This window comes from Lynx canadensis, chromosome B3 (assembly GCF_007474595.2).
Source record: "Lynx canadensis isolate LIC74 chromosome B3, mLynCan4.pri.v2, whole genome shotgun sequence".
In the NCBI taxonomy this organism is placed as follows: domain Eukaryota; kingdom Metazoa; phylum Chordata; class Mammalia; order Carnivora; family Felidae; genus Lynx; species Lynx canadensis.
In genome coordinates this window covers 120,357,580-120,371,593 of record NC_044308.2, presented here as the reverse complement: position 1 = coordinate 120,371,593, position 14,014 = coordinate 120,357,580, and the positions used below count along the sequence as shown (strand labels likewise).

The following is a 14,014-nucleotide window of genomic DNA, read 5'->3' as shown; positions in this document are numbered from 1 at the left end:
GAAAGGAAGTGAGAGCTGAGGCTTTGGGATTAGTGAGCCCAGTGAATAGCTTAGCACCGCAGCCCCTCCTGGGGGGGACCGGACTGTGTTGCCCGTGCTTAGCCCAGAGCCTGGCACACGGCAGCCAATAAATACTTCCTGAATAAGTGAAAAGATCTTCTTGTACTGAAAAAACCTCGAGTCCATTCCTAGTTTGTCCGAGTCTGAGTCTGATATGTGCCTCATGAAGAGGCAAGAGGATTAATACACATACCCCTGCAGGAGTGGTCACCGTGACAGGAAGGACTGGGGAGCGACAGTGGGGAAGTCATTCATTTTATGTTCGATTTTCAGCACAGCTGGTACAATCGATTTGACGGCCCTGATCGCCGTTCAGTTCTCTGGGGGCAGATAAGTTTAACCAGCTGTTTGGCTAAATTGGCCCCCCCCAAGTTGCACCCAGCCAAGCTGCATGTAGCCTCCCCCACATGCCATGAGAATGCCCCTAACTCCAGTTAGAGGAAGCTCTGGAACTGAGGCTTACTCCCTTGAAGATCAAAGAGATCTTCACCCCGCCCAGAAAACTTTCCAGCCCTAACTTCAGAGCCCTGCTTCTTCCTTCTCCAGAAATAGTCCCGGATAACTTCCTGCCATTGGAAACCATTCATCCATTGTCTTGCCTGTTCACCTCCCCTTGCAGCAGGGGAAAGAAAGCAAGGCAAGAAGTTATTCCTTCTCCGCCACAGCAAGTGTTTGTTCGAGGCCCTAGCAGCCACGAACCAGAATCCAGATCAGATTTTTCAATTCCTGACTCAACGGGCCACTATCTGGCTTGATAGTAAAAATGTGAGAATGTAGAAATGTCCTGCCTCCAAGGACTTCAAAGGCAAAGCCCCAGGCCCTCATCTGCTACAAACACAAGCATCCGAAGTTGGGCACATTGCAGTTTGAAACTCAAAGTCTGGTTGAGTAAGAGGGGCCCAGACCGGACTGTTCTTTCTGTTCTGTGGCTTTCACCCACAGCCCTATAGCTTCTCACCCTCCCAGAAACAGCAAGACGTCTGCCCAAGATACCCCACCAGCTTGGAAAGGCCATCAGACATCAGACTTTCTCATCTTGGACCCCGGGGAGAGAAAGCCTCAAAGAGAACATGTGAATGAGCCACAGGATTATAAAACTGTGTTCACTCTGACGGTGACAATGGCAGGGAAGAGTGAAACCTTCATCCCGTGAGATGGAATGTTAGCCGGTTTACCTTTAAAGACTAATGACTAACTGACAATGAAAGCCTCTGCTACACTCTTTCTGAATTTATCACAGCACATGTAATATCACTCAGATGATAAAAGAGATTATAAAACATATTAACTAATACCGCCATGATTAAATGCACATGCACATAAAACTAGTCATAGTTATCTGAGGTTGGTAGTTGTGATTAACTAGTACGGGTTAAGTTAATAGTTAGTTTTTTTTTATTTTAATTATTTTATTCATTTTAAAACAAATGTTTTAATGTTTATTTTATTTTTGAGAGAGAGAGTGCACGAGAGCGCATGGGGGAGGGGCAGAGAGAGAGGGAAACACAGAATCCGAAGCAGGATCCAAGCTCTGAGCTGTCAGCACAGAGCCTGACGTGGGGCTCGAACCCACAAACCATGAGATCACGACCTGAGCCGAAGTCAGACACTTAGCCAATTGAGTCACCCAGGCGCCCCTATTTTACTATTATTTTTTAAGTAAGTCGACCTACCGTGTGGGGCTTGAACTCATGACCCTGAAGGGGGTGCTTAGCTGGCTCAGTCAGTAGAACAGAGGACTTTTTTTTTTTTTTTTAATTTTTAAAAAACATTTATTTAGTTTTGAGAGAAAGAAAGAGCACACGAGGGTGGGGGATGGGGCAGAGAGAGTGGAGGACAGAGGATGTGATGTGGCTCTGCACTAACAGCAGCGAGCTCGATGCAGGGCTCAAACTCACAAACCATGAGACCGTGACCTGAGCAGAAGTTAGACACTTAACCAACTGGGCCGCCCAGCCGCCCAGAACATATGACTCTTGATTTAGGGGTCATGAGTTAAACCCCGAGATCAAGAGTCTCATGTTCTACCAATTGAGCCAGCCAGGCACCCTGGTTATTCTTTTCTTTATGCTTTTTTTTGTATTGTCTAGATAGTTCCCTAATGAGCATGTAGTCCTCTTATAAGTTTTTTTAAAGCCTCGAAAAACATGGTCCCCAGGCATTCTCACGTGAATCTATGAGACTCTTAGTGTTTGCAGATCAATTCTGTTTTATTTTGTTTTGTTTCAGAAATTTAAAGTATAGAGTTAGACATAGACAAGGTTAGGCTTGAATCCAATCTCTGCCACTTACCAGCTATCTAATCTTGAATTTTTTACTTACCTCGCCTTAAGTCTCCTTTTCCTCTTTGTTCAATGGGACTGATAAGGGTACCTTCACTCATAGGGCTGTTGAAGATTCAAGGAGATCAGGCATGCTTAGCACAGTGCCTGTGATATATATAAGGACTCACTGGGGCTTCATCAAGAGGGTCAGCAGCCTGCCCGTTAATTCTGGTGAGGTTTTATTGGGGAACTGGTTAATTACAGTTACACCTTTACTGAGCAGCTAATAAAGTACACGGGACCAGCTAGCACTGTATTGGCTAAGATATCTGAAGACCATTAGAAGCCTGACCTCCAGTTTCTATAAATGTCCATGGCATTCTAGGGCCATGTTCACAAGGCCCCCACCCAAGTCAGCAGAACCTCCCTGCCTCCTGTCCCCCCATCAGTGTACTAACGACCTTACCGATGATGACAAGGATGAAAAGCAGAGTGGCCACGCCTCCTATTATGTAAAACATGATGCTGATGTGGTAGGCAAGCTTGTCCTGGTCTTCGATGTTGGGTACCAAAACAGGAGGGACCAAGAACCCAATTGCAATTCCAAGCTATAGAAGACAGAGACAATCAATCACAGTTTCCAACAGCCAAGAGGTGACAGCACAAATTTAAGGAGACTCCTGATAAGAAACATAAACCCTAACTTCCAGTCCTTCTTAAAACCCAAACAGGGATTGTTTCCCCCTCTCAAAATACCAGAGAGATCTTTCTTTTGATTGACAACTCAACTCTCTTTGTTGATTGACAACATGCCCCTGACCATCCTAATTAGCAATACCTACTGAAAAAAAAAAATCATAGTTGGGGTTCTCAACACAGGCTGGCTCTTCTCTAGCTACCGACTAATGAACAATCGTTCCAATACTTCCATCTTTATAGTAGACCAAAAACAATGCTGATTTTTTTTTTTCACTGAATTTTCATTTCACTGATCTGTCAACCTAGAGCTGAGAGACAGGTTGAGGGAAAATTTCTACATCCTACAACCCCAAGAACTTGCAATCGGTAGGAGATGACAGCCTAGAGTTGTTACCACATTCACAAATGTGAAAGCCTAAGTTCATTGTGTAAATAACTTATAATTTACAAAGCATCTGTAGTGTGAAGTCACATGCCACTGCGTAAAAACATACACACAGGACACAGGGACATGAAAACTGGCTATACACACACATATACACACACACCAACAAATTAACATATCTCATACCTGTCTTAGAGTTCAAACTCCAGTGACCTGACAGATAACACAACTTGGGTGTTTCGAAGGTCAGAAATGCCTTGATTCAGTAGTGAATACGGGTGGCACAACTCCGGAAAGCCCTTCTGACACACATAATACCAAGGCAGAAATTGGAAAATAGCCTGAGAACTCAGGCAAGCCTCAAATTCAAAGAAAGAAGGAAGATGAGGAAATCTTTTGTCTTAAGGTCCCACTTGTCCGTTAGTGTACTTGAAAGGAACTGCAGGTAGAAAGCAAGATGCTTTCAGGCCACGCTATAACACCATTCACCAGCTTCCGATCTGCTGGCCACCTTGATTGGTTTTCCAGCCTGTCAGTTACAACCGCTCGGGATGGTGGTTCTCAGTTCCGGCATTGTTGCAACAGTCATCATCAATAGGCTCAGAGTAGGGGTCTTCCAAGTATGCCAATATATAATCAAGAAATCAAACAGATCTTTAAAGCATCTACTATGTGAAAAAGTGCTCTGCTAGATATTTTACCAAGGTGCCAAGGTACCAAGGTATGTGACAGGGTTCACACCTTCAAAGAGCTTTATAATCTAGTAGGGCAGGGAGTTTAAAACAGAGACACAAAAGATAATACAAATGGTGATATTTGTGGATTGAAATGACACAATAGTATTGTTTGAAAGTTCCTTTGTCATCCTCTAGTACAACCTGATTATTAAAGGGCCAAGTGGCGGCTGAGTGAGGTTAAGTTCTGGAAGGTAAGTGATTCATTCAGGGCCACAGGACTTCTAGCAGAGTTGGGATGAGAAAAACACATCTCCTGGCCTCTCAGGCCAGGGCCTCCTCCACTGGGCCTGGCACGGCCCTCCAGGGCTAAGAGCCTTGAGAAAGGGCCACATGAGCAGGCTTTTCCAGAAGAGAAGATATTTGATATCCTTGGAGCCTCATCTGATCCTTGGTCACAATGATTTGCCAGAGTTGAATCTAGCTTTTTAAGTGCTTATCTCCAAGACTTTAAGGGGTAAAAGCCAGCCCTAGACAAAGGGACAAATACAAATGCCACAGCTCAGAAACAGGGCCCCTGCAGGTCATAGCTGGCCTCCTACACACTTCAGCATTGGAGACTTAGACATGGAACAGAACCCCGGAAGGTCCCTCTTGCAAGAATGAGGGAAGATATGAGATATCATTCAAGGCTCTGTGATTCTTTCATTCCCAAAAGGACCCTGATACAAGCTAACCAAGCCTCAGTAATCTTCTGCCTTGAGAAGTAAGTTCTCCCAGTTGACTCCACACTACACACCTGATCCCTCAGAGACTGGACTCCATTCTCAGTCTATACACTAGGCCTGAGTGAGTGTTATTCTACCCCAAATCCAGCGCGGACACCTTCTCCAGCCAGTAGGACACAGCAACCAGCTGTAGGGGCCTGTGGTGACTCAGCCAGATAGCAACACTGCCTTGGTACACTTTCTCCAGGAGGAAACTGGCTTTGGACATACTTTCATGGGCATTGTGGAAAGCAAAAACATAGGGACTGGATTGTCAACTGCTGCGTCTTTTGTTTTTTCAAGACATATTTATTCCTGCTTCTGAGAGTTGGGTTCAGTGAGAGGGTACAGCTCTACTCGGCTCCCACTTCTCAAGTCTATCCCCTGGTAGGTGCTCAGTCATGGTGGCTAGTTGGACAGATGGACGGATGAATGGACAGATGCTGGAAAACTCTCATCTACACAAAGCTGTCAGTATCACACAGGTCTGCCCACTAGGGTCCATGTTCTTTCTACAAACCACATTGGACTCAGAGTGGTAAGGAAATAAATATGTACAGGAGAGAGGAGGGAGGATGGCTGTCCATTTCTTGAGCATCTACGGTGCACTGGGTATCTAACAGAACTTATCCTTTTTATTTAACCCAAGAAACTTTACAAAGAAGACAACAATGAGAAACAATGATGGTCCACAGCCTGCCTAGGGTCACACAGGCAGCCAGTGGAAGAGCTGGCCTCCTAAACCAGTTCTGACTCCAGAACCTGACCTCACCTTCCATCTCCCATGACACGTTGGTATACTAGTCAACACGGAAGTCTGTATTTTCACCCATTCAAATTCTTTCATGAATTTTCAAGGACACCTCAAGGGTAAAACTCAGAGACCTGCAGCCCAAGTCAATACGAGATTAAATCAAAGAGATGGGAGGGTGCTACCCAGGCACCTCTCCTGCACTCACAAAACACAGACCCAGGCCATGAATGTAAATGATGAAAAGTCATCGTTAACCGGTTTGACTTGGTTTATGTCCTAGTTTTATCATCCTCAACAAAATATTAAGTCATGGGCAAAATACACAATGGGCAGTCAAACCGGTCTCAGTCTTAGTTCTTCAAGAGCTTACTCTTTAAAAATTGCTTTTAAAGCAGGGTTCGAAAAATAAATACGATAAAAGTGGAGTTAGGTTCTCTTCATTTCTACAGAACCTATAGCAACGTTTCCCAATGTCTCCTGAAAAGGTCTCCAGCCCAACCCCATTGTGATCCTTCAGGTCTGGGGTTTGTCCTGAATACTTGTATTTTGCATATGTAGGCAATCCTTAATCACCCATCAAGGAAGCTTGGGTGACAGTTTGGGCGTGGGTCTCCCAATGGCTTCCATGGGGCTCTGCTCCAGGATGTTTTCCCCGCTCTGCAGCCAGTGTTATTTGCAAAAAGTGATTGGATTATGTCCTTCCTCTGCTTAAAGCCCTGCAGTAACTTCCCCTTGTTTTTAAATTAGGTAAAAACCTAAACACACCCACAGGCAAAGTTCTGCACACAGGGTCATTTGGTCCCGGTCTGCTATTTGCTCCCTGGGACTCTATCACACCGGCCTCCTTTCTGTCTTTCATATGTCCAAAGCATTTTGGACATGCCCAAGGATTTTACACCAGCTCCTCTGGCCAGACTAGAATGCCCTCCCGCTCCATTTCACCCGGTAAATGCAGACATCCCTCAGGCCTGAGCTCAAGCCGCACTTGTTCAGGGAAGCTTTCTCTGATGTCTCATCCGAGGTCAGGCCCCACACAGGTAGTTTTATATTTGTATGATTATTCAATGAACATCTGTCTCCCCAATCAGACTATAAGTTCCACAAGGGCAGGGCTCACATTTATCTCTAGAACCTAGCAAACTAATCAGTAAAATATGGAGCTTTTCACAGAGTACCTCAACCCTCAAAATAACCCCAGAAAGAGGGGTGTGTGACATTAACCCAATTTTATGGATGAAGAAACTGAGGCACAGAAAAGTGAAGCGACTTGCCCAAAGTCACACAGCTCTAGGTGGCAGAGCCTGAGTGTAAATACACAGTAGTTCTGTATCCAGAGCCTGTGAGTCTAATCACTATGGTTCACTTCACCCCAAAGAAGGTGTTTAACAAAAACGCGATGAATCAAAGGATGAAAAAGGTAGGCTGGGATGCTCAGTGTTCATTTTCTATTTATTTCTGCCCTTTCTGCAAACCCAAGGGTGATATCTAAACACCCTTGGCATGAGTCAAGTCACTGGCATGAGTCCTTCCAGAGCAAAGGTCACAGTCAAAAACACATCTGTGCAGCCTGAGGGGTCTGGGTAACAGCAAAAGGCCATACTCCGTGTAATGTGCTACTTGTCATTCTTGCTTATTACGCTTGTGGCAGAGCACAAATAAACCCAGAAATCCACCAGGCGGCATCGAAGAGGGTGAGATTTCCACACTTAATCCACTGCACAATACAACACGTGCTATGTTGCCTCTGAGATCCACAGAACCACTGTCCCCATCACCAACCACAATGGGGCATTCAACAAAGCCCCAAGTCACCACTGAGTCAGAACCGTGGCACAAAGCTTGCCCTCCCAAGTGCTGTGTGGTCATGAATATGCCCAGACCATTAAAGGAGAACCCTGGGGCTTCCACAAAAGGCAGGAAGCTCTGTGTCAACACTATGGTGAGGTCTTTGGTCCTAACGGAATAGAGACAGACCACTGGTCCCCATCTGAGCCCTGTGCTAGGGTCCCAGGCACCTCACCCTCCTGACCCAGGCCATTGAGGAGGTGGATGCTGTCCTTGTCGGTAGGAGGCAACCATCTCAACAAACAGGTTCTCACTTGCCCAACCTCCTTCTCTGCCCATTCCTCCCTGGAGCACACCCGCCATTCAGACAAAGTTGGACCCGCTCTCGGTGCCAGGGCTGGGCCATTCCTGGGCCATTGTCTCATTTCCCCTGGGCACAGTCACCAGGTCAGGGCTGGGCATGTCTCTGGGATTTCAGGGCTCCCAGGAGCTGGCTCCCTGGTGCCAAGGGTAAAAAATGACCCATAACTGGGTGGACAGCTTTCCCTTCAAACGTGGTCTCCTGATGACCTCATGGGGGGCTCACCTTGCTCCTCGAGAAATTCACACCTCTGTTGTGTACATTTAAAAATGAGGGGCGCCTGGGTGGCCAGTAGGTGAAGTGTCTGACTCTTGATTTCAGCTCAGGTCATGATCTCAGGGTTCGTGAGATCGAGCCCCGCACTGTCAGTGCAAAGCCTGCTTAAGATTCCTCTCTCCATCTCTCTCTCTCCCCCCTCCCCCTTGCATACTCTCTCAAATAAATAAACATTGAAAACAAAATAAAACAAAAACAAACCCCTCACCCTTCTTCCTTTCTGCCTCAACAGCCCTGGGAGACATCATCACTCTAACACAGTGGTTAAGGGCTCAGGCTCTGGGGTCAGAAAGACCTGAGTTCGAATCCCACCTCTACCAGTTATTAGATGTCTGAACGTGAGAAGTGGATTTACCTCCTTGTTCCTGTTTCCTAGTCCACAAAAAGAAGATACCATTATCTAGTTACACTATCTAGCTCTCGGGGTTATTCTGAGCTCCTTCGAACAGACTGTGCAGCAGATAGGTAGGGGGTGCCGTAGGCCCAGCCCTCCCCCTGCACCCTCTCACAGCAATGGCGGACATGAGAAGCTACCAGGCCTAGGAGGCATGGTCTGTTTAGGGCAGCCAGACAAACCACCTCCCCGGTTCTCATCTTCCCTCCCCAGCTCCTTCCTCCTCACTGCTCTTTCTCAGTTCTCTCAGTCACCCCTGACCTTGCCCTCCCACACCCACTCTGTCCCCAACCCTCCCAGTCCCTCCCTGGAGCCCACTTTGAATGGCCAACTGCGAGCTCCCTTCCATTGCCATGTGCCATGTACGCAGGTGTGCATTCTTCAGCGCTGCACTGGCCACAAGGTCCCTGCTCGGGGACCACAAGGAGTCAGCCCTCTCAGCGGGAGGAAGGCGGTCCAAACCCCTCAGACTGCTGTTCTGGGTTTTCTTCACCTAGTTAGTCCCATCTCTGCCTACTTCCCGCTGTATCCCTGGTACTCCGGCCAGATCAGATGAGTCACGATTCCAGTCTCTCCATGGTCTACTTTCTATCTTTATGCAAGCAGCTTCCTTGCTTGGAAAGGGCTCCCTCTTTTAATCTTTCAGAGCCCATCTCAACGTCAGCTCCTTCCCTGGGTTTCCCTTGATTATCCTAGCGAGGAGAGATCTCCCTGCCCTAAACTCCTCTAATCCTTTGGTGTTCTGCCATTTTTCTGACACGAGTCTGGTGCCTGGTAAACTGAACAGGGGCTTAACAATAAATGGGTGTTGAATGAATGGGGTTCAGCTGGCTGGTCTGTCAGGAACACATCACTCCCCTTCCAGATTAGCTGTGAGCCCAGACCTAGGGAAAGATGCGGCCGGAACTGTAAATCCAGACAAAGTCCGCAGGGAAAGTTTGGTGTCTAACTTCTGAGGCTGCATGGCTTGACGTCAGTGTCACAGGCATGGCCACCATTAGGGACGCCACCACTGATGCTTTGTCTCCCAGGACCACGTACATGTAGGGAATTATGTGCAACACTCATTGCCCATCCCCGGCGGGTACCGGTGTGGGCATTTAAACACCCCAAAAATGGTGCTGTTGAAGCATATACATTTGCACACTCTCGTACGGCACTTAGACACGTTTACCCCTACGTCTGGTTAAAATGATGCAGAGGCTCCGGGGTCCCAAATGCAAGGGAGTAGGCCAGAGTGAAGGCACTCTGCAGGAAAGGCACCTTCGGACCGGTAGAGGAGGCTCAGAGGGATATCCCGGCACTGAGTCTGTGGATGCCTCCAGAAAGAAGCACGGAGAATGGGGTGGGTGCCGGGCCTGAACACTTGAAGCTCAACAAACAGTTTAATTGTGGAAGTGAGCCGCCAGCCACCTAGGAGTTCCAGGCAGCTCCTACGAAATGCCACGGTAAGCAATAATGTGCATGCAAAGCCCACTCATATGACTGTGTTTTGGAAATCCCCAAATCCAAGCCCTTGGCTTCTTTGAAAAGGCCAATCCGGGATTAAGGAGGTAGCAGGACGTTATCAGGAACAAAAACAATCCCATTGATTTGGGAGGCCATAACTCACAAGGGGGTTTTTGGATTTAAAAGGCTAAGCTGAGGTCTCCAAGAAGTTAAGAAGCAGGGTCACAGGGGACAGTCATCACACCTCATCAACTCAAGAGGAGCTCAGCACTGTCAGTGTGGAGCCTGCTTGGAATTCTCTCTCGCTCGCTCTCGCTCTCGCTCTTTCTCTCTGCCCTTCCCCCACTTGCTGGCTCTTGCTCTCTCTCTCTCTCTCTCTCTCTCTCAAAATAAATAAATAACCTTAAAAAAAAAAAAAAAAAAAGACTCCCAGGGTGCCTGAGTTAAGCATCAGACTTCAGCTCAGGTCATGATCTCACGGTTGGTGAGTTCGAGCCGCGCATTGGGTGAGCTCCAGCCCTGCTTCAGGTGAGCACCACTTCTCTCTCTTTCTCTCTCTCCCCTCTCTGCCCATTGTGGTTCTCTCTCTCTCTCTCTCTCTCTCCCTCCCTCTCTCTTTCTCCCAGCCCCTTGCTCACTTGCGCCTCTCTCTTCTCTCAAAAAAAAAAAAAAGACTTAGGACTCCCTCCCCATTCACAGGGTTTGTCCTCAAAACTAGGACTATCCTGGGGACTTCTACCCGGCCACTCTTGGACTTCTTCAGCCCTTTGGGGGAAAAGAGGTTAGGGAAATGCAGGAAGCGGCAGCTACTGAAATTAGGATAGCTTGCAATTGATTCTTAAAGACAACAACAGTATAACAGCTGATACGTGGAGCTCACCATGCCAAAGTCACCACTCTAAGAACTACTAAGCCGCACACACGCACACACACACACACGATACACATACACAATCTTTTAATCCCTATTTTTTTTTAATTTTTTTAATGTTTATTTATTTTTGACAGAGAGAGTGGGCGAGCGCGCATGAGCCGGGGGAGGGGCAGAGAGAGAGGGAGACACAGAATCCGAAGCAGGCTCCACGCTCCGAGCCGTCAGCACAGAGCCCGACGCAGGGCTCGAACTCACAGACCTTGAGATCATGACCTGAGCCGAAGTCGGACGCTCCACCAACTGAGCCACCCAGGTGCCCCTTTTAATCCCTATTTTAAAATTGAGGAAATGGCATTTGAAGCAGCTTACCCAAGGTCACATAACGATACGTGATAAGGCTAGACTTCAAGCTCAGGCCATCTGTACTGGTCTGTACTCCTAACCATTAGGTTAAATCATGAGGTGCTGGCTATTAGCCAAACTAAAAGGAAAAGAACTAATGCAAAACGATCGCCTCCTATGTGCTAGGCAGTGTGCCAAATGATTTCTCACACGTTAGCGCATTTAATCCCTATGAAAACCCCGTAAAGTTGGCATCATCGTGTCTAGTTTGGTTTTGTTTTTGTTTTTTTAATTTTTTTAACGTTTATTTATTTTTGAGACAGAGAGAGAGCATGAACGGGAGAGGGGCAGAGAGAGGGAGACACAGAATCTGAAACAGGCTCCAGGCTCTGAGCTGTCAGCACAGAGCCGGACGCGGGGCTTGAACCCACGGACTGCGAGATCATGACCTGAGCCGAAGTCGGCCGCTTAACCGACTGAGCCACCCAGACGCCCCTAGTTTGGTTTTTATAGATGAGAAAACATCTCTGATTTGCCCAAGGTCACTCAGCTTCTAACAGCAGGACTAAGAGTCAAACACGGGACTAGCTGACTCCAAATCCAATAAGCAGGGTGAATTTCACGGAAGAGACGGCCCTCAAACACCTGGTAATTCCTCCAGTCTTAAATGTTCCATTCCGTAATCCAAGCACCAACTCCTAGGTCTAGCTGTTGGAGGAAGAGGTATCTCCAACCATAGTCTACTTGGTTTACTCCTTAGTTACACCCCATGGGCTTTCTTATTCTCATGTAGTGCTGAGTTTTGTTTGGGTTTTGTTGTCGCTGTTTCGTTTTTTCCGCAAGTGGTGGTTGTTGTCTCCCCAGCTAGGTTGTCAGCACCTGGAGGACAGGGTCACCGTTTAACATCACCTCGTGTGAGTCCTCCCCACACTGCACCCAGCACAAGGCCAATGGCAGCGATGACTCTTGGGAAATATCTTCTAAACAAAGAGATAACTCTTAGAATTATGTAGCTCAGACCTAACTCAAGTATTTACAGTCTCCTCAATGGCAACCGGGTTGGGCACAGTAGCAATTAGCTGTGTTCTGAGAGTTTACCACCAAAAGAACGCAGACGTGAGGTGGAACGAGACGGAGAAGACCTCAGATTTAGGGCTCTCAAGATTAGATATGGAGGCCACTGGAACATGGGCCAATCAACTTCCCACCCTCAAACCTACACTCAGGGGGCACCTGGGTGGTTCAGTCGGTGGAGATTCCGACTTCGGCTCAGGTCATGATCTCACGGTTCATGAGTTCGAGCCTGGCATCCGACTCTCTGGTGTCAGCCCAGAGCCCACTTCAGATCCTCTGTCCCCCCTCTGCCCCTCCCCCGCTCACCGTCTCTCTCAAAAATAAACATTTAAAAAAAAAAATCTATACCTGGTATTTATTGAGCACCAACTGGTAGTACTAAAAAGTAGGGAGGGGTACATGGTTAGTTCAGATTATGTTCTCATGGTTTGTGAGTTCGAGCCCCGCGCTGGGCCCTGTGCTGACAGCTCAGATCCTGGAGCCTGCTTTGGATTCTGTGTCTCCCTCTCTCTCTCTGCCCCTTCCCTGCTCGCTCCCACTCTGTCTCTGTCTCTCTCTCTCTCTCAAAAATAAATAAACATTTAAAAAAAGATTAAAAAGTAAGGGAGGAGACAAAGAGCTCCTATCACCAAGCTTATAAGCTATCTAATATACCTTGATCTTGACCTACAGCCTTGGTGCTGGGTTTCCTCCTCATCTTTGGGGGGGTGCAAAGTAGCTGAAGAGCAGAAGCACCCTAGGCTGTAAACAGAGAAGATGCTACGTTTAGGGGAAGGGTCTGAGTTCTACGGGGAAATAGATATATATATATATGTATATATGTACATATAGAGATATATATATATATATACATTTTTTTTTTTTTTCTTAAAAAAAGCTGGGGAAGGGAGATGCTGACAAAAGGCTTTCTTTCTGTTTTTTAGCTGAGCCTCCTATCTGTGCCTGCTTTCAGTCACCCACCCACAAGCCTCTGGGTACACACACTCCTCCTTTTCAGGGGTGGGGTTCCTCTTGAAATTGTCCTCCTGATGAGATCTGTAAAGGGTCAGTTGGGTTCTATGTGAGGGCAGACGTGAAGCCTCCTCTGCTTCCCTTTTTACTAAGAGCCCGGGTCGCTACTGTCCTCACCACTCAAAGGTCCCTTTGTTGACAGCACTGATGGCCAAAGACCACAGGCTTACAGAGCTTCCCCATGACTCAGCTGCAAAAGAGGAAAAGCGAGGGGGCATCTCGCAAACCACCAGGTCACCCGAAGTGGCAGAGCACAGACCTCGCTTTCTCCCAGTGTCTGTACATGTGAAGTAGACAACGTGCAAAGCTCTATTCAAATGCTCGGTCATGTCGCACCAGCTCTGTCCCAGACGTCCCCACACAGCAGCCGACGGACACATCCTACTGTCCTGTGTGCAGATGGTAAAACAGCCCAAAGCACATGCGATGTCACACGCTGTCACCCCTAAAAGTAGTTCCTGTGACAATAAAGGTTTCTAACCCTCCCGGATTTTCTCCTAAGTCAGATTGGACTTTCTTAGTGACAGCCCTCCCCTTCTGATTTTCAGGGGTGAAACTCAGACCCAGGTGATTACTCACAGGCAGGCCCTAGAAAAGTTATTGTTTTGTGGGTTGCCATGGAAAGATCCAGCTCCTTTCCTCAGGGTGTGCCTCTAGAAACAGACAGGCTGGGTCCATGCAGTCAACTTCCTAAGTGAACTAACCCTGCCTCGTGATGCCAAGGAGAAATCTAGAAAGAGAAAGAAATCTAAGCCTTGCAGCAGGAAAACTATTAGCCACCCATATGGAACACCACCCCAAGAGAGCAGCATCATCAGATCCGGCCCTGTAATTTAGGGAGTTAC

General features: G+C 47.4%; 1 protein-coding gene across 2 annotated transcripts in view; it reads right to left on the bottom strand.

The window, feature by feature from the left end:
- The window catches only part of FLVCR2 (FLVCR heme transporter 2), a 55,328-nt gene that overhangs the window by 22,591 nt on the left and 18,723 nt on the right, over window positions 1-14,014 (bottom strand). For both annotated transcript variants that reach the window (XM_030319615.2, XM_030319616.1), the window contains exon 2: window positions 2,791-2,932. In XM_030319615.2, the coding sequence (XP_030175475.1) occupies window positions 2,791-2,932 (142 nt within the window). The remainder of the gene's footprint in view (window positions 1-2,790; window positions 2,933-14,014) is intronic.